The sequence below is a fragment of the Pseudorca crassidens genome, chromosome 14 (genome assembly GCF_039906515.1).
Source record: "Pseudorca crassidens isolate mPseCra1 chromosome 14, mPseCra1.hap1, whole genome shotgun sequence".
Lineage (NCBI taxonomy): Eukaryota > Metazoa > Chordata > Mammalia > Artiodactyla > Delphinidae > Pseudorca > Pseudorca crassidens.
The window spans coordinates 67,226,736-67,246,353 of record NC_090309.1 but is presented as its reverse complement, the minus strand read 5'-3'; the positions used below and the strand labels follow the sequence as shown (position 1 = coordinate 67,246,353).

Here is a 19,618-nt window from a genome sequence, read left to right as displayed (position 1 = left end):
AGCCAGCAAGGTACAATGTCTGACCATCCAATCAAAGATTACCAGGCAGGGCTTCCCTGGTGGCGCAGTGGTTGAGAGTCTGCCTGCCGATGCAGGGGACACGGGTTCGTGCCCCGGTCCGGGAAGATCCCACATGCCGCGGAGCAGCTGGGCCCGTGAGCCATGGCCGCTGAGCCTACGGGTCTGGAGCCTGTGCTCCACAATGGGAGAGGCCACAACGTTGAGAGGCCCGCATACAGCAAAAAAAATAAAAGCAGCCAGAGATCAAAGACATATGTACAGAGGAACAAAGATAAGGAAAACGACAGGTTTCTTTTTGGAAACAATGCAAGCTAGATAACAGTGGAGCAACACCTTTAAAGTACTGAAAGAAAATAACTGTCAATCTGAATGCTATGTCTAGAATTATATACCTTCAGAAACAAAGGAGACATAAAGACATTTTCAGATATTCAAAATACGAAAAAACTGTTCTAACAAAATTAATTTCTTCAGACAAAAGAAAGAATAATATCAGATAGAAGTATAGATCAACCTCCAAAAGTAAAGAGCATCAGAAATGGCAAATACATGGGCAAATACATGTTTTTTATTATTTGAATCTCTATAAAAGATAATTGTTTAAACAAAAATAACAGCAATAGGTTGAAGCTTCTTATGGCATGTGTATAAGTAAAACAAATAACAACAATAGCATAAAGGTCAAGAGGGAAGAAAGGGAAGTATATTATTTCACATTCCTACAGTACACATGAAGTGGTATGACATCATTTGAAAATAAATAGTGATAAATTTAAGATATGTGCTTTAAAGCTTTAATCAAACTAACAAAAGAAAGAGTTATAGCTAATAATCCAACAAAAGCTATAAAATGGAATAAAATAACACTCAATTCAAAAGATGGAAGATAAAGGGAAAATGAACGCAAGTAACAGAGAGACAAAAAGACACAAATAGCAATGTGATAGATTTAAACCAAACTACATAAATAATCCCATTAGCTATAAACATTCTAAAAGTCCCAATTAAAAAGCAGAGATTGTCAGTATTGAGCAAAAAGCAAGACTTGACCATATATTGCCTTCAAGAAACATACAGTGAATTTAAACACAGAGACAGATTCAAAGTAAAATGTTGAAAAAATATGCCATGCCAACCCTCAGAAAAAGAAAACCATAGTGACTACATTAATATTAGATAAAAGTAGATTTCAGAGCAAAGAATATTATCAGGAATAAGGGTAATGATAATGAAGTAGTGATAATAAAGGAATAATGATAAAAAAGATCAATTCATCAAGGACATAGCAATCCTAAATGCTCATGCATCTAATAACAGAGCTTCAAAATACATGAAAAACACCTGATAGAACTTTGAGGAGAAATAGGGAAGTCCTATTTTAATCAGACATAAATCAATACTCCTCTCTCAGTACTTAGAGAAAAAGTAGACAGAAAATCAACAGGATATAGAAGATCTGAAAAGCACTTTCAATCAAATTAACCTATGGACATTTTTAGAAGACTCCTCCTTACAGCAGAATACCTATTCTTTTCAAGTTTAAAGAGCACATTTACCAAGACAGACCAAATTCTGGGCCATAAAACAAGTTTTAATTCAACAAGTAAAAGGCTTTAAGTCATATAAAGTATGTTCTCTGTCCATGATGAAATTATATTAGAAATTGATAACAGAATATATCTGGAAAATCCCTAACATTTGGAAACTAAATAGTACCGTTCCAAATAACCCATGGATCAGAGAAGAAATCAAAAGAGAAATATCAGTATTTTGAAATGAATTAGAACAAAAACAACATATTAGAATTTGTGAGGTGCCAAAAGCAGTATTTTGTGATTTTCATAGCAATATATGCCAAATCAGAAAAAGGAGGTCTTAATGCATAACCTCAGCTTCTGCCTTAAAAAGCTAGAAAAAGGAGAGCAAATTAAACCCAAAGTAAGAAGAAGGAAGGAAATAATAAAGATCAAATCAGAAAACAAACAGGAAACATAAAAATCAATAGAGAAACTCAACGAAACCAAAATCTGGTTCCTTGAAAATATCAATAAAGTTGATAAAACTCTAGCTAGACAGAGTAGGGGAAAAAGTGAGAAGACATACATTACCATTATCAAGAATCAGACAGGTGACATCCCCATGTATTCTATACATATTAAAAGGATATCTGTGTATTGACACTTTACCAGGTAACATCTGCCTTTTAAGGGATCTTCAACATCCTAACTCAAAGGATCAATATGAAAGATGACAATTTCAGAAGTTAGTGATATCACAGTGGCTTAGTGGGAGAGATCTTATACATTAATGGTGACTTTTCCCTCAAGGCAGTGCTTATTTGTAGAAATGTCTTGATCTCTATTGGCATTTAATTGCATGCTCAGTTTGCGAGGTAATTCTTAAAATCTTGTAATGTCAGTATTATTTCTTCTATTAGGTATAGTGGGAGTTATGCCATTAAACACTTTGAAAATATTACATAAAAATCTAGAAACCAGGGATTTCCCTGGTGGCACAGTGGTTAAGAATCCGCCTGCCAATGCAGGGGACATGGGTTCGAGCCCTGGTCCGGGAAGATCCTACATGCTGCAGAGCAACTAAGCCCGTGCACCACAACTACTGAGCCTGCGCTCTAGAGCCCATGAGCCACACTATTGAGCCCATGAGCCGCAACAACTGAAGCCCGCATGCCTAGAGCCCGTGCTCTGCAACAAGAGAAGCCACTGCAATGAGAAGCAAGTGTACCACAGCGAAGAGTAGTCCCCGCTTGCTGCAATAAGAAAAAGCTCGCTCGCAGCAATGAAGACCCAACACAGACAAAAATAAATTTAAAACTTTATTTTAAAAAATCTATAAACCAAAAGTATCAGCTATTCACATCACTTTATATTCTAATCATTATCTATATTAATTCATATGGGTTGATGTGGACTTATTTAGAGCATACTCATTGTGTGCTATTTTTTCACTAAATAACTTTATATTATTTCCATCACAGATATAGATCCAAGAAGGTAATATTTTTGAATTATATGTAATATTCAATCATACTGATTACAATCAGCCCTTAATAGTAGAGCATTTAAGTAACTTCCAGTGTTCTACAGTTGTGAATAGTAACACTATAACTTTGTGTAAATTGATTTCTTTCTTTTGGACTATTGCCCTTGAGTATTCTACCTAAGTGAAATTCCTGGGGGAAAAAAGTGAACTGCTTTTCAGCTATTGTTAAACATTGCCAGATTAGCTTCACAGAAAGTTTGAACAATTCTCAGTGACACAGGGCCACACATACAACGATTTTTTCAAAGGCCTACTTATAGTTTTTTTTTTAATCTTTACTGAGGTATAATTAACAATCAACTGCATGTATTTAAAGTATGCAATTTGATAAATTTTAAAACCATCATGATATCAAAATAACATATCCATCTCTACCAAAATTTTGCTCATACTCTTCGTGATCTCATCCTTCTGTCTCTCCCTTTGTCCCCAGGAAACCCCTGATGTACTTCATGTACCATAGGTTAGTTTGAATTCCATAGAATTTTATACAAATGGAGTCATAAAGCATGTACTGGGCTTCCCTGGTGGCGCAGTGGTTAAGAATCCGCCTGTCAATGCAGGGGACACTGGTTCGAGCCCTGGTCCGGGAAGATCCCAAATACCGCAGAGAAACTAAGCCCATGTGCTGCAACTACTGAGCCTGTGCTCTAGAGCCCATAAGCCACAACAACTGAGGCTGCGTGCCACAACTACTGAAGCCCACACACCTAGAGCCCATGCTCTGCAACGAGAAGCCACCACAATGAGAAGCCCACACACTGCAACAAAGAGTAGCCCCTGCTTGCCGCAACTAGAGAAAGCCTGTGCGGAGCAATGAAGACACAATGCAGCCAAAAATAAATAAATTTATTAAAAAAAAAAACGCATGCACTATTTTTTTTGCTTGGCTTCTTTACACAGAATAATTATTTTGACTTTCATCTTAGTGTAGTTCACATCAATAGTTCACTCATTTTTATTGCTGAGTAGTATTCTATTATATGGTTATACCACAATTTGTTTACTGATTCACTTTTTGACGGACATTTGGGTTGTTTCTGGTTTTTGGCTGCTACAAATAAACCTGCTAAAAACATCTGTATAGAAGTCTTTGTGTCGACATGTGCTTTTTTTTTTTGCGGTACGCGGGCCTCTCACTGTTGTGGCCTCTCCCGTTGCGGAGCACAGGCTCCGGACACACGGGCTCAGCGGCCATGGCTCACGGGCCTAGCCGCTCCGCGGCATGTGGGGTCTTTCCGGACCGGGGCACGAACCCATGTCCCCTGCATCGGCAGGCGGACTCTCAACCACTGCGCCACCAGGGAAGCCCCAGACATGTGCTTTTATTTTGCTTGGAAAAGAGCTAGCAATGGAATGGGTAGGTCACATGGTATGTTTATGTTTAACTTTTTAAGAGACTTCAAAATGTTTTCCAAAGTGGTAGTCATTTTACATTCCTATCAACAATGTATCAGAATTCTAGTCTTCCACATCCTCAGTAGCACTTGGTATGTTCAGTCTTTTTATTCTAGCCATTCTAATGGAGGCATAGTAGTATCCCACTGTGGTTTAATTAGCATTTCCCTAATGACTAATGATGTTGAGCATCTTTCCCTGTTTTTATTTGCCATTCATATGTTTTCTTTAGCAAAGTATCTGTTCATATCATGAGGTGCAGGAGCAATTTCATTAGAGAAAGAAAAGTATTTTCATCAAATGGTACTGGAACAATTGGCTATCTATAGGCAAAAGAAAGAACTTTGATTCATATTTCTAACCCCATATAAGAATTAACTCAAAATAGATAATAGACATAAATGTAAAACCTAAAATAATAAAACTTTTATAAGAAAACATAAGGAAAAAACCCATGTGACTTTAGACTAGGCAAAGATTTCTTAGATTTAATTGCATGAAAACAAATAGAAAAATTGGACTTCATCAAAATTAAAAACCTCTGCTTTTCAAAAGATATGGTTAAAAGAATGAAAAAGACAAGCCACACAGAGTAGGAGAAATTATTTGCAAAGTATGTATCTGGTAAAGAATTTGTATCTAGAATATATAAAGAACTTTCAAAACTTAATAATAAGAAAACAAAGGACCCAAAACACTAGTATTTAGATTTGTTTATCAGATAGTAACTTTGGGTAAGTAAAGAACATTCACTGGGAGACTGAAGTGAGACCAAGTACTGCTGTTGAAAGAGGACAGATAGAGCAGAAGAGAAAAACAGAGACTGTACACAGAAAGGGAGTTGCGGGTTTTTCATGGTCAAATAGAAAAAATATCAAAAGCAAATTGCCTTATTTTCTTCACAGTAACTTTTAGGATCAGCCTTGACAACATGAAGCAAGTAAATGGAAGAATTTTGAAAATGGCCCAGACCTGATTTAAGGCTTGGATAGTAGGATCAGATATTATGGCATAGATACAAAAGATATTTGGTATTGTGGGAAGCAGCCGCATAGCACAGGGAGATCAGCTCCGTGCTTTGTGACCATCTAGAAGCGTGGGATAGGGAGGGTGGGAGGGAGACACAAGAGGGAGGAGATATGGGGATATATGTATATGTATAGCTGATTCACTTTGTTATAAAGCAGAAACTAACACACCATTGTAAAGCAATTATACTCCAATAAAGATGTTAAAAGAAACAAAAGATATCTGGTATTAAAAAGGTATTCTAAGACGGAGTACATATGGCGCACAGGGCAATTTTAAGTCATAGGTCACCAAACAGACCCCTTTTCCCGACTGAACATCTCATTCCCACCCACATAGACCATCTTTAGAGGACCAGCTAAGTGCTTAGTCATCACTCCCCCTCACTCCCACCAATTACTGCAATCAGACAGAGTGCAGTTATTTGTGAAATTGCATTAATAACAGCGATTGTCTCAAGGATAACATGAGATAACTGATATAAAACACGTAACATAATTCCTGGAACACCTGGAGCTCAATAAATATTGGTTTCTCCTTCCCATATCCCCCCTTCCATAACCAAATGGAAGGCAAATTGCATTGTTGGCCCTGGTTCAGAGGGTTTTAAAATTTAGAGCTCCTATGATGAGTCTCCTTAAAGGCTGCTGGGTTGAGCCCAGCAACTTTTTAAACATCTTGAGTCCAGCCTTTAATGTCTCCATTGCCATATGTGGCAAGGAGTCAAAAAGCAGAAAGGGAAGTGCCCCAGGTTCCAGAACCAAGTTGCCAGGCTCTGGCAAAAATCAACATGTAGACAACTTTCATATTCTATCTTGTAACAGAAAACATTAATATTCTCCCTCCTGCTGGCCGAGGACCTTTCATCTGAGTATACCTCCTTGCCTTTCCACTCTCCCTCACTCATTGCTCCTCAGGAAAGGAGGAGTAAATTACCCAATTGGTAAATTTGAAAGCAGGACCTCTCAAGGGGTGTGTGCAGCTCAGCCCTTCTTCCGTTCTGCTATCTTTCCAAAACAGGCACCACTGGCTAAGGCCTGTAGTATTCAGCCATCGTTGTCACTGAGTTTTTCTGAGGGACAGTGTTAGGATCCAAAAGGGAAGCCATGTTGCCCCAAACCAGCTTTACCACTAATAAGGGTAGTAATTTGTCTCTAGTTGCCTAATTCCTGGATCTGTCTCTCAGTTGATTATGAACTTGGGTGGGGGAAGAAGGGTGCCATTTATTGGGTTCCCTCAAAACCCACCCACCCATCTGCCCACTCTTCCATGCACACTCAAACACAGACAGGCACCAGAGACCTCAGCATGTTCAGTGGCATGACCATGGTCCCCCTTGTGGACCATAGCCCACATGTCCCTCAATTTGCATTTTCCCACCTGTCCTGAGCTTCTCACACTGACATTACCACCACCAAACTTTCACACCAGAAAGAGTGTCAGACACACTATGATGCGTTTTCCTGCCTTTCTCCTGGAGGGCAAGCACCAGCTTTGTGTTTCTTTTGTGTGCTCCCCTAGGACCCAGCACAGTTCTGAGCATGTGGAACTCTGATAAAGAATTAGGACACCTAAGTTCAAGCCCCACTCTGCCCCTTCCTCACCATGTAACTTCATACACATCACTTAACCAGCTTGGATCACTGTTTCCTTATCTTGTTTGTTAAGTGACATTAAATTAGATTTAAAATGAGCAATAAGTTGGACCTTTCTTCAGTGTGGTAAAAGTGGTCAAGATCTCTAAATCTTGTTTACATTTTTGGCAAACATAGCTGTATATGTTTCAGATGTGCTTATGATGTCATCCCATTTAGAATGTAAACTCCAAGAGTCCTACTATTTCCCACAAAGGATCAAATAAATGACTTGCAACCCAGGAATTCACAGAAAATCAGATTTACTACCAAATTCCTATTTAAATGTAGCAGAAATTTTCTAGATTATGCCCAGTACTTTACTATAGGATTTAACAAAATTTTATAATAGAACTACCAGAGCACTGAATGTAAAGCTATGCCACACATGGTTTTCTTAAGCAGAGGCTAGCAAACTATGACCCACAGGCCAAATACAGCCCAATACCTGTTTTTGTAAATAAAGTTTTATTGGAACATTACCTCACTCATTTGTCTACATAATTGTCTGTGCTGTTTTCATGCTACAAGAGCAGAGCTGAGTAGTTGTGACAGAGACTGTATTACTACAAAGCCTAAAACAGCTACTATCTGGCTTTTCTACAGAAAAATGTTTGCTGACCCCCATTTTAATTGATCCAAATTATGCCTCATGAATGTCCTTAACACATGAATAAGTGACCACAAGAATTCAGTTTATTCTGCCTGGGACTTCCTTCTCAGTGTGTAAGAGGAGAGATTTTTCTAGGTGGTTTCCAATGTCCGTATTAATCATCCTCCTGATTCTCAGCCAATGAATAATTTCCTTCATGAGGTTTTATTACTTCTGAATATTTGACACATCTGCAGGTCTTATAAGATTGGAGAAGCATTGACACGGCACATGATGAGACTCAAGTTCCAGTGCCCTCTTTGCCCCTAATTGTCTTAACTTTGTGGTGCTCTGCTTCTATAAAATGAGGAGGCTAGACAGATGTGACGTTTCCTTAAAATAGAGAATTATGATCCAGTGTGTGAAGTGCCTCATGGAAGGCCACGCTGGCTGCTATGAAAACCACACCTTGACTTACAAAAGGAGAAAGGACACAGAGAAGCCTTCTTGGAGGAAGTGATGCCCGATCTGAGTCTTGAAGGATGGGGAAGAATTCATGGTGCTGGAGAATGAACTGAGCAATCGAGCAAAAAGGCCTCTTATTGAGAGATTCGTTCAAGATGGCGGAGTAGAAGGACGTAGGTGCACTCCCTCTTGGGAGAGCACTGGAATCACAACTAACTTCTGAGCAATCATTGACACGAAGACACTGGAACTCACCAAAAAAGATACCCCACATCCAAAGACAAAGGAGAAGCCACAATGAGACGGTAGGAGGGGCGCAATCACAACAAAATCAAATCCCATAACGGCTGGGTGGGTGACTCACAAACTGGAGAACACTTATACCACAGAAGTCCACCCACTGGAGTGAAGGTTCTGAGCCCCACGTCAGGCGTTCCAACCTGGGGGTCCAGCAACAGGAGGAGGAATTCCTAGAGAATCAGACTTTGAAGGCTAGTGGGATTTGATTGCAGGACTTTGACAGGACTGGGGAAAACACAGACTGCACTCTTGGAGGGCATACACAAAGTAGTGTGCGCATCGGAACCCAGGGGAAGGAGCAGTGACCCCATAGGAGACTGAACCAGACCTACCTGCAAGTGTTGCAGGGTCTCCTGCAGAGGCGGGGGGTGGCTGTGGTTCACCCTGGGGACAAGGACACTGGCAGCAGAAGTTCTGGGAAGTACTCCTTGGTGTGAGCCCTCCCAGAGTCTGCCATTAGCCCCCCCAAAGAGCCCAGGTAGGCTCCAGTGTTGGGTTGCCTCAGGCCAAACAACCAACAGGGAGGGAACCCAGCCCCACCCATCAGCAGTCAAGCAGATTAAAGTTTTCCTGAGCTCTGCCCACCAGAGCAACACCCAGCTCTACCTACCACCAGTCCCTCCCATCAGGAAACCTGCACAAGCCTCTTAGATAGCCTCATCCACTAGAGGACAGACAGCAGAAGCAAGAACTACAATCCTACAGCCTGTGGAACAAAAACAACATTCACAGAAAGATAGACAAGATGAAAAGGCAGAGGGCTACATACCACATGAAGGAACAAGATAAAACCCCAGAAAAACAACTAAATGAAGTAGAGATAGGCAACCTTCCAGAAAAAGAATTCAGAATAATGATAGTGAAGATGATCCAGGACCTCGGAAAAACAATAGAGGCAAAGATGGAGAAGATGCAAGAAATGTTTAACAAAGACCTAGAAGAATTAAAGAACAAACAAACAGAGATGAACAATACAATAACTGAAATGAAAACTACACTAGAAGGAATCAATAGCAGAATAACTGAGGCAGAAGAAAGGAAAAGTGACCTGGAAGAGAGTGGTAGAATTCACTGCTGCAGAACAGAATAACGAAAAAAGAATGAAAAGAAGTGAAGACAGCCTAAGAAACCTCTGGGACAACATTAAATGCAAAAACATTCACATTATAGGGGTCCCGGAAGGAGAAGAGAGAAACAAAGGACCCGAGAAAATATTTGAAGAGATTATAGTCGAAAACTTCCCTAACATGGGAAAGGAAATAGCCACCCAAGTCCAGGAAGCGCAGTGAGTCCCATACAGGATAAACCCAAGGAGAAACACACCAAGACACATAGTAATCAATTTGGCAAAAATTAAAGACAAAGAAAAATTATTGAAAGCAGCAAGGGAAAAACGACAAATAACATACAAGGGAACTCCCATAAGGTTAACAGCTGATTTCTCAGCAGAAACTCTACAAGCCAGAAGGGAGTGGCATGATACACTTAAAGTGATGAAAGGGAAGAACCTATAACCAAGAATACTCTACCCAGCAAGGATCTCATTCAGATTCGATGGAGAAATCAAAAGCTTTACAGACAAGCAAAAGCTAAGAGAAATCAGCACCACCAAACCAGCTCCACAACAAATGCTAAAGGAACTTCTCTAAGTGGGAAACACAAGGGAAGAAAAGGACCTACAAAAACAAACCCAAAACAATTAAGAAAATGGTCATAGGAACATACATATTGATAATTACCTTAAACGTGAATGGAAAAATGCTCCAACCAAATGACACAGGCTGGCTGAATGGATACAAAAACAAGACCCGTATATATGCTGTCTACAAGAGACCCACTTCAGACCTAGGGACACATACAGACTGAAAGTGAGGGGATGGAAAAAGATATTCCATGCAAATGGAAATCAAAAGAAAGCTGGAGTAGCAATACTTATATCAGATAAAATAGACTTTAAAATAAAGAACGTTACAAGAGACAAGGAAGTACACTACATAATGATCAAGTGATCAATCCAAGAAGAAGGTTTAACAATTATAAACATATGTGCACCCAACATAGGAGCACATCAATACATAAGGCAACTGCTAACAGCTGTAAAAGAAGAAATCAACAGTAACACAATAATAGTGGGGGACTTTAACACCTCACTTACACCAATGGACAGATGATCCAAAATGAAAATAAGTAAGGAAACAGAAGCTTTAAATGACACAACAGACCAGATAGATTTAATATTTATAGGACATTCCATCCAAAAACAGCAGATTACACTTTCTTCTCAAGTGTGCACGGAACATTCTCCAGGATTGATTACATCTTGGTTCACAAATCAAGCCTCAGTAACTTGAAGAAAATTGAAATCACATCAAGCATCTTTTCTGACCACAACACTATGAGATTAGAATGAATTACAGGGGAAAAAAACGTAAAAACAAAAACACATGGAGGCTAAACACTACGTTACTAAATAACCAAGAGATCACTACAGAAATCAAAGAGGAAATCAAAAAATACCTAGAGACAAATGACAATGAATACACGACAATCCAAAACCTATGGGATGCAGCAAAAGTAGTTCTAAAGGGAAGTTTATAGCTCTACAAGCCTACCTCAAGAAACAAGAAAAATATCAAATAAATAATCTAACCTTACACCTAAAGGAATTAGAGAAAGAAGAACAAAGAAAACCCAAAGTTAGCAGAAGGAAAGAAATCATAAAGATCAGAGCAGAAATAAATGAAATAGAAACAAAGAGAACAATAGCAAAAATCAATAAAACTAAAAGCTGGTTCATTGAGAAGATAAACCAAATTGATAAACCATTAGCCAGATTCATCAAGAAAAAGAGGGAGAGGACACAAATCAATAAAATTAGAAATGAAAAAGGAGAATTACAACAGACACCACAGAAATACAAAGCATCCTAAGAGACTACTACAAGCAACTCTATGCAAATAAAATGGACAACCTGGAAGAAATGGACAAAGTCTTAGAAAGGTATAACCTTCCAAGACTGAACCAGGAAGAAATACAAATTATGAACAGACCAATCACGAGTAATGAAATTCAAACTGTGATTAAAAACGTTCCAAAAAACAAAAGTCCATGACCCGATAGCTTCACAGGTGAATTCTATCAAACATTTAGAGAAGAGCTAACACCCATCCTTCTCTAACACTTCCAAAAAATTGCAGAGGAAGGAACACTCCCAAACCCATTGTACGAAGCCACAATTACCCTGATACCAAAACCAGACAAAGATAATACAAAAAAAGAAAATTACAAACCAATATCACTGAGTGATGAATATAGATGCAAAAATCATCAACGAAATACTAGCAAACAGAATCCAACAACACATTCAAAGGATCATACACCACGATTAAGTGGGTTTTATCCCAGGGATGCAAGGATTCTTCAATATACTCAAATCAATCAATGTGATACACCATATTAACAAATTGAAGAATAAAAACCATATGATCAACTCCATAAATGCAGAAAAAGCTTTTGACAAAATTCAACACCCATTTATGATAAAAACTCTCCAGAGAGTGGGCACAGAAGGAACCTACCTCAACATATTAAAGGCCATATATGACAAACCCACAACAAACATTATTCTCAATGGTGAAAAACTGAAAGCATTTCCTCTAAGATCAGGAACAAGACAAGGATGTGCACTCTTGCCACTATTATTCAACATAGTTTTGGAAGTCCTAGCCACGTCAATCAGAGGAGAAAAAGAAATAAATTAATACAAATTGGAAAAGAAGTAAAACTGTTACTGTTTGCAGATGACATGATACTATACATAGAGAATCCTAACGATGCTACCAGAAAACTACTAGAGCTAATCAATGAATTTGGTAAAGTTGCAGGATACAAAATTAATGCGCAGAAATCCCTTGCATTCCTATATACTAATAATGAAAAATCTGAAAGAGATACTAAGGAAACACTCCCATTTACCATTGCAACAGAGTAAAATACCTAGGAACAAACCTACCTAGGGAGACAGAATACCTGTATACAGAAAACTATAAGACACTGTTGAAATAAATTAAAGATGATAGAAACAGATGGAGAGAATATACCATGTTCTTGGATTGGAAGAATCAATATTGTGAAACTGACTATACTATCCAAAGGAATCTACAGATTCAATGCAATCCCTATCAAATTACCAAAGGCATATTTTACAGAACTAGAACAAAAAAATCTTAAAATTTGTACGTAGACACAAAAGACCCCAAATAGCCAATGCAGTCTTGAGGGAAAAAAATGGAGCTGGAGGAATCAGACTATAGCCTGACTTCAGAGTATACTGCAAAGCTACAGTAATCAAGACAACATGGTACACAACACAAAAAACAGAAATATAGATCAATGGAACAGGATAGAAAGCCCAGAGATAAACCCACACACCTATGGTCAACTAATCTATGACAAAGGAGGCAAGGATATACAATGGACAAAAGACAGTCTCTTCAATAAGTGGTGCAGGGAAAACTGGACAGCTACATATAAAAGAATGAAATTAGCACACTCCCTAACACCATACACAAAAATAAACTCAAAATGGATTAGAGACCTAAATGTAAGACCAGACACTATAAAACTCTTAGAGGAAAATATAGGAAGAACACTCTTTGACATAAATTACAGCAAGGTCTTTTTTGATCCGCCTCCTAGAGTAATGGAAATAAAAACAAAAATAAACAAATGGGACCTAATGAAACTTAAAAGCTTTTATAAAGCAAAGGAAACTACAAACAAGACGAAAAGACAACCCTCAGAATGGGAGAAAATATTTGCAAGTGAATCATCGGACAAAGGATTAATCTCCAAAATATATAAACAGCTCATGCAGCTCAATATTAAGAAAACAAACAACCCAATCAAAAAATGGGCAGAAGACCTAAATAGACATTTCTCCAAAGAAGACATACAGATGGGCAAGAAGCACATGAAAAGCTGCTCAACATCACTAATTATTAGAGAAATGCAAATCAAAACTACAAGTTTTCACCTCACACCCGTTAGAATGGGCGTCATCAGAAAATTTACAGACAACAAATGCTGGAGAGGGTGTGGAGAAAAGGGAACCCTCTTGTACTGTTGGCAGGCATGTAAATTGATACAGCCAGTATGTAGAACAGTATGGATGTTCCTTAAATGACTAAAAATAGAAGTACCATATCACCCAGCAAACCCACTACTGGGCATATACTCAAGAGAAAACCATAATTCAAAAAGACACATGCACACCAATATTCACTGCAGCACCATGTACAATAGCCAGGTCATGGAAGCAACCTAAATGCCCATCAACGGACAAATGGATAAAGAAGATGTGGGGGCTTCCCTGGTGGCGCAGTGGTTGAGAGTCCACCTGCCGATGCAGGGGACACGGGTTCATGCCCCGGTCTGGGAAGATCCCACATGCTGCAGAGCGGCTAGGCCCGTGAGCCATGGCTGCTGAGCCTGTGTGTCCAGAGCCTGTGCTCCACAACAGGAGAGGCACAACAGTGAGAGGCCCGCATACCGCAAAAAAAAAAAAAAAAAAAAGATGTGGTACATATATACAATGGAATATTACTCAGCCATAAAAAGGAACGAAATAGGCTCATTTTGTAGAGACGTGGATGCATCTAGAGACTGTCATACAGAGTGAAGTACGTCAGAAAGAGAAAAACAAATATCATATATTAACGCATATATGTGAAACCTAGAAAAATGGTACAGACGAACCTGTTTCCAGGGCAGAAATAGAGACACAGATGTAGAGAACAAATGTATGGACACAAAGGGGGAAAAGTGGTGGGGGGGGCGGGGTGTGGTGTGATGAACTGGGAGATTGCGATGGACATATATACACTGATATGTATAAAATGGATAACTAATAATAACCTGCTGTATAAAAAAATAAATAAAATTCAAAGAAAGAAAAAAAAGACCTCCCATTTAATCCATCATTTTATTAGGCTGAATAGAAAATGTCATTATTTTCAGCATCTAAACCCCAGGAAAGTTCTTTCCAAATTCAAACAGACTCTAATGTGTGCATTGCCCTCTGCTTCTGCATGTGCATCAAGGAAGGTCACACTGCCAGCAACTTTTTACAGAATAGTCACCTTTATTTGAAAACAGTTTTCTTTTTCATCTAAATACCAAGGTCACACCCAAGTCTTGAAAAAACATAAGCTCCCACAGGCATAGGTGTTGTGATGATCATTGCGTGAGACACCAAGGCATCTTGAGAAAATGATGAATCAGAGAGTGGGGGGAAAGGATCATTCCAGGCCGTAGTCAAGGTCAACAAGAGGTGAGATAACTCTGACTTCAAACAACTCTAGATGTGGGATTAGGCAACATGCTTACACAGCAGTCATTTTCATGTAGCTAAACCAACCAAATATCCACAACAATAGATTCTGAAGGGAAGAGAATGATCTGAGTTGACCTAGCCATGCAATCTCAGCAATGATTCCTAAGTAATTGCTAGCCCTCCCACAATTCTGACTGCCTGTACTGATGTCAGAAGTAGAGTTCATTCATGCATTCAACAAATTTTAGTGAGTACCAAATATGTACTGGCACTTTTCTATACACTGAGGACACAGCCATGAACAAATGAGATAAAAATCCTTGCCCTTGTGGGACTCACATTCTAGCATGTCACCCTTGTATGGAGAAAAGTGCAGAGTTTCACCTTCTATCCAATGGGACATATTGCTTTTCTGAATAGCCCCCAAGCGACATTTTGCAAAAGAGTCTAAGCCACAGCTGAGCCAGCTTTCTCCTGAACCCCTGTTCTTCCATCGTATTCTCTGTGTCATAGCTACGCACGGCACAGGGTAAAGCCAAGGCAGCCTGGAGCTTTTTCCTTAATGTGCCCTCACTATCAAGCCTAATGACTCCTAAAACCTCAAGGCAAAAATGCTCATAACTTTGAACCACTTCTGGGAATCTTGGCTAAGAGAATAGTGATGACTTCTGAAAAAAATTTAGGTGCAAAAATGTACATCATAACCTTATTTAGCCAAAATAAAAAGACAAATTAAATGTCCAATTTAATATAAATTATGTTTTTAAAATATTAAAATTATCAAAAAACTATAGATTAATGGATAAATTATTGTTTTTAGATGAAATAACAAGCAGCCACTAAGATGATATTTACTAAGATTCTATGATAATGTGGAAAAATATTTATTATAGACAGTAATCAAGCAGAACTAAAACCTACATATATTCAATATATCAAGCATGTATAAAAATTGACCAAGAAAAATTAGAACCTTGATGGAGGGAGACGCAAGAGGTAAGAGATATGGGAACATATGTATATGTATAACTGATTCACTTTGTTATAAAGCAGAAACTAACACACCATTGTAAAGCAATTATACCCCAATAAAGATAAAAAAAAAAAAGAACCTTGATGGAAATGTTCCAAAACATTAACAATTAATGTACTTAAGTGTTGAAATTATGGGAATTTTTCTACTTTTGTATTTTCATTTTTTCTTTAGTAAACATTCATTATTTTTATAATTAAAAAATAATTTTAAGCCTAAATATAGTTTTTAAAAGGCAAGAACAAGGCAGCAAGAACAAATATAAAACAGTTTATCATGGTAGCTAACAGCCTAAGATCTGGATTCAGATTCCCTGGATCTGAACCCTGGCTCCCTGGTTACTTTGTGACCTTGGGCAAGTTATTTAAGCTTTTCTCACCCCAGTTTCCCACCTGCAAAATGGGGGTGATAATAGTGCTTCCTCAATGGGCTGGTATGAGGATTAGTAGATAACTCACATAGTGTTTAGCACAGAGCGTAACCCCTTGTAAGCACTCAAAATGATAATAGATTCAACAGTCCAGTGGCCACAAAAAAAGAGTTCACACAAAGGGAATGGGGGACAAACATCACATCTTCATTCCTTAGGGACAACTCACTCACCCTGAGTTGTGTTTTCTGTGGGGAATTTTCCCTCAGGCAGAATCAATCCCCAAATCCTCTAAATTTTACATTTTAAATTTTCCCCTGAAGAAGGTGAACAGTATGTTGATATTCATTTTATGAGTAATTACTTCCTTGGTTTTTTAAATGTACTTGTCATAATTTACTAAGGCAAAGTACCTTTTGGCTTTAAAAACAAGTCTAAAACTTATGTTAACAGGAGTGTCAGAAAGCACTAATCAATACTGTAAGATGAAATGAACTCATAAAAATATTGTTTATGGTGCTAATAGACAGTAGTTTTAGAAGTTAAAAGTAATTGCCTGATAAAATCTCATTTTTCTGTCAAATGTCTTTTCCAAAAACAGTGAAATCAAAAGCTGGTCTCTTATCTCCTACACCCAACATCCTTCTTTCTGTGCAAATTAAACCACCTAAATCTGGATAAAATAAAATGGTTAGTAAATAGCTCCAGAAAGGACACCCATTTATGAAATGGTTGCTTGGCAATAATTATTAAAAGAGTGAGAATCCAGTTAAAATTGCATAAGTATTAAATCTTGACCACTAAAAAAGATCCAGAAGATAAGAAGGGATTATATGGAAAGAGAGGTTAAAACTTGTTTCTCTACACTTCCTTTTCCCAAAATGAGGCATCACTTTTCCCTTATGATCCTTATGAGAGAGGATCATGCCTTTCAGCTTCCAGAGGAATTCTTTACCCTAATTTCTAATCTAGGTTTCCTTGATTTTTTTTACCCCATAAATTCTCTACGCAAAATAAGGCTGTGCCTCTGTTCCAGTTCTTGATTTGGTTTGGCAACTTTTCTCTGTCCATGGATCCTGTTTTCTCCTTGCAGAGTATCCGCCTGCTTAACATGGTGGGAAAGTCTTAAACCATGGAGTTTCACAGGCTTAGATTTGAATTTGGCTGGGCACTAGCTGTATCATCTTCATTCAGTCACTTAACCTTACACAGCCTCAGTTCCTTTGTCTATAAAGTGGGCACAGTAAATACATATCTCACAAGGTTACTATGGGGCTACATGGGACGACAGACGGTAAATGACTAGGCATGGTAGGCAACTGAATCTTAAGCTCTTCTCTTCTCCTAGGAGTCTCTTTTGAACATCTATTCTCCGAATCTTGAAAGCCCTTGGTTTCTTTCCTGTCTTTCCTTCTCAGAGCAGAAGGTAAAGTTCTCCTGAATTTGGGACTTTTAATTCAGAACATTTGAGCTCTAAGTTAACTTCAACCCATCCACACTTTAGTGCCAGCGGAACTTGCAACGAGTTGGTGGTGAGTGCGGTCCCTTTTCGGTGGTTCCTGAGAAGTGGGACTCTGCTCAGGTCAGTGGGTTCCCATCACGTTCTCTTTCTCACCGTTAAGTCCAGGGTCTGGGTCTGCCCATCTCCCTGCGGAGATACGTTGATCCAGTCCCTCTGAGCCGAGTTTCCTTCGGGAGATGCCAATACTTAGACTCCCTCAAGATCTCAGAACCAGCCCGCCCCCACCCTGCAAAGGAAAGGTGAAGGAAGAACGAGAAGGGGTGGTGGGCAAGACGCCACAGGTGACGCGGGACGGCGCGGAGTTGGAGAGGTAACTGTCTGAGCCAAGAGCTCTGCCCAGCTTGAGCTTTCCAGCTTGCCTCCCGCCCCGCTCCACCGCTTTCCCCGGAGCAGGCCAAGGATTCGAAGCGGACCCGAGACGCGCGCGGGGCCGTGGAGAGTGAAGGCGGCGTCTGCCCGCGATCGCTCCTCCACTAGCCCGCGTCTGGCCCGCAGCCCCGGCCCGGCCAGGTGCTCCCCTCGCGCGGCACTCCGCGTTCCTTGCAGCAGCTCGCGCCGCGCGCTGCGCTCCTGGACGCCGGGAGCCTGACAGTGCGCTGCGCTCCGCACCCTCAAGGGAAAACGCTATGCTACCTGTGGAAGTAATGTGCGCAGAAGAGGCCCAGAAGCACAGTCGCAGGCTGGCCGAAGAGAGAGCAGGGCTGCCCGGCGAGGATCCCCACGGGCACCGCGAAGGAGGGCAGCTCCTGCAGGAACCAGGCGGCGCGGGCGGACAGGCGGGTAGCCACGGGCATTCGGCTCTCCGTGTACTTCCCGTAGCCGGCGGGCTCCGCGAGGCACAGAACCAGTGCCCCCAGGACAGCCAAAGTGGCGCTGCCTGCCAGCACCGGACTCTCCTGGCAGCGAACGGACATTGCGCCCTGTTCCCCGCTGGTGGCCGCTGCCAGCGCAGAAGAGAGCGCGGCCCTCGCCGCCCCTTTATGGAGAGCTAGACGCCACCCCGTGTCCGCCCCTTCGGCCTTGGCTCCCGCCCCTCTATCCTACCTCCCATCTCAGAGTGGCCAGCCCTGGCTAGGCTCAGCAGCGATGCCCCTTTCGCAGGGCTGGCACTTCGGAAAGCAGCCAGGCGGAGAGTGGATGAAGGCTTTCGTGGAGCCAACTTAGTGTCCTGCGCCCTTCCTTTAGCCCATATTCGCGCCGTCGCCCGCGCGTCCGCCCCTCTCCACATCCTGCCACTGTTCTCTCCTTCTAACTACCCTTCGAAGATTTGTTCTTCACCCATCAACCTCTGATGCTGCAACTTCTGGGACTAGGAAATAGAAAACTACAGGTACGACTTAGCCAGGGTAGTTCTTCCGCTCTAACACACACCCTCTGTGGTGGCCACGCAGTTCCCACCCTCTGACCATCCGCAGCCAGAATCTCCCCAACCCCTCCGGTTCCCTGTGCTCCTTCACTCTCCGCCAGCTTCCACTCAACCCTGAATCCTTCCTTCGACTCTGGGCCCAGCCTCCAGCCACTTCCCGCGTCCCCCAGGCCTTCTGCGCTGGGGCGCCGCTCTCCTTGGCCACTTTCGTCATTAGTGGCCCCTCCACACCACCTCGCCCCCAGGCAGGTACCAGCCTCTCCCCACCCTTATTTCCTCTGCTTTCTCTCTGCTTTGAAGAGACAGCCGACTGAGCGTGGGCGTGGAAGCACGGATTTCGACCCTGAGTAGTGATCCTGTCTGTCTGCCCTAGCCTCTCCTCTTCCCGAGCTGGTCCAGATTCAGGCTCATGTCTAGGGCTTCAGCCGCGGGACACCCTCTCCCACCTCCTGGAGCGGATGAATCGAGTCCCATATGATGTTGCCCTTTGA

General features: G+C 40.8%; 1 protein-coding gene across 1 annotated transcript in view; it reads right to left on the bottom strand.

Annotated features, from left to right (window-relative positions):
• Positions 1–18,675, bottom strand: part of SRD5A2 (steroid 5 alpha-reductase 2) — a 53,650-nt gene extending 34,975 nt beyond the window's left edge. The window contains exon 1 of the mRNA XM_067703345.1: positions 18,395–18,675. Within this exon, the coding sequence (XP_067559446.1) occupies positions 18,395–18,675 (281 nt within the window). The remainder of the gene's footprint in view (positions 1–18,394) is intronic.
• Positions 18,676–19,618: the final 943 nt, after the last annotated feature.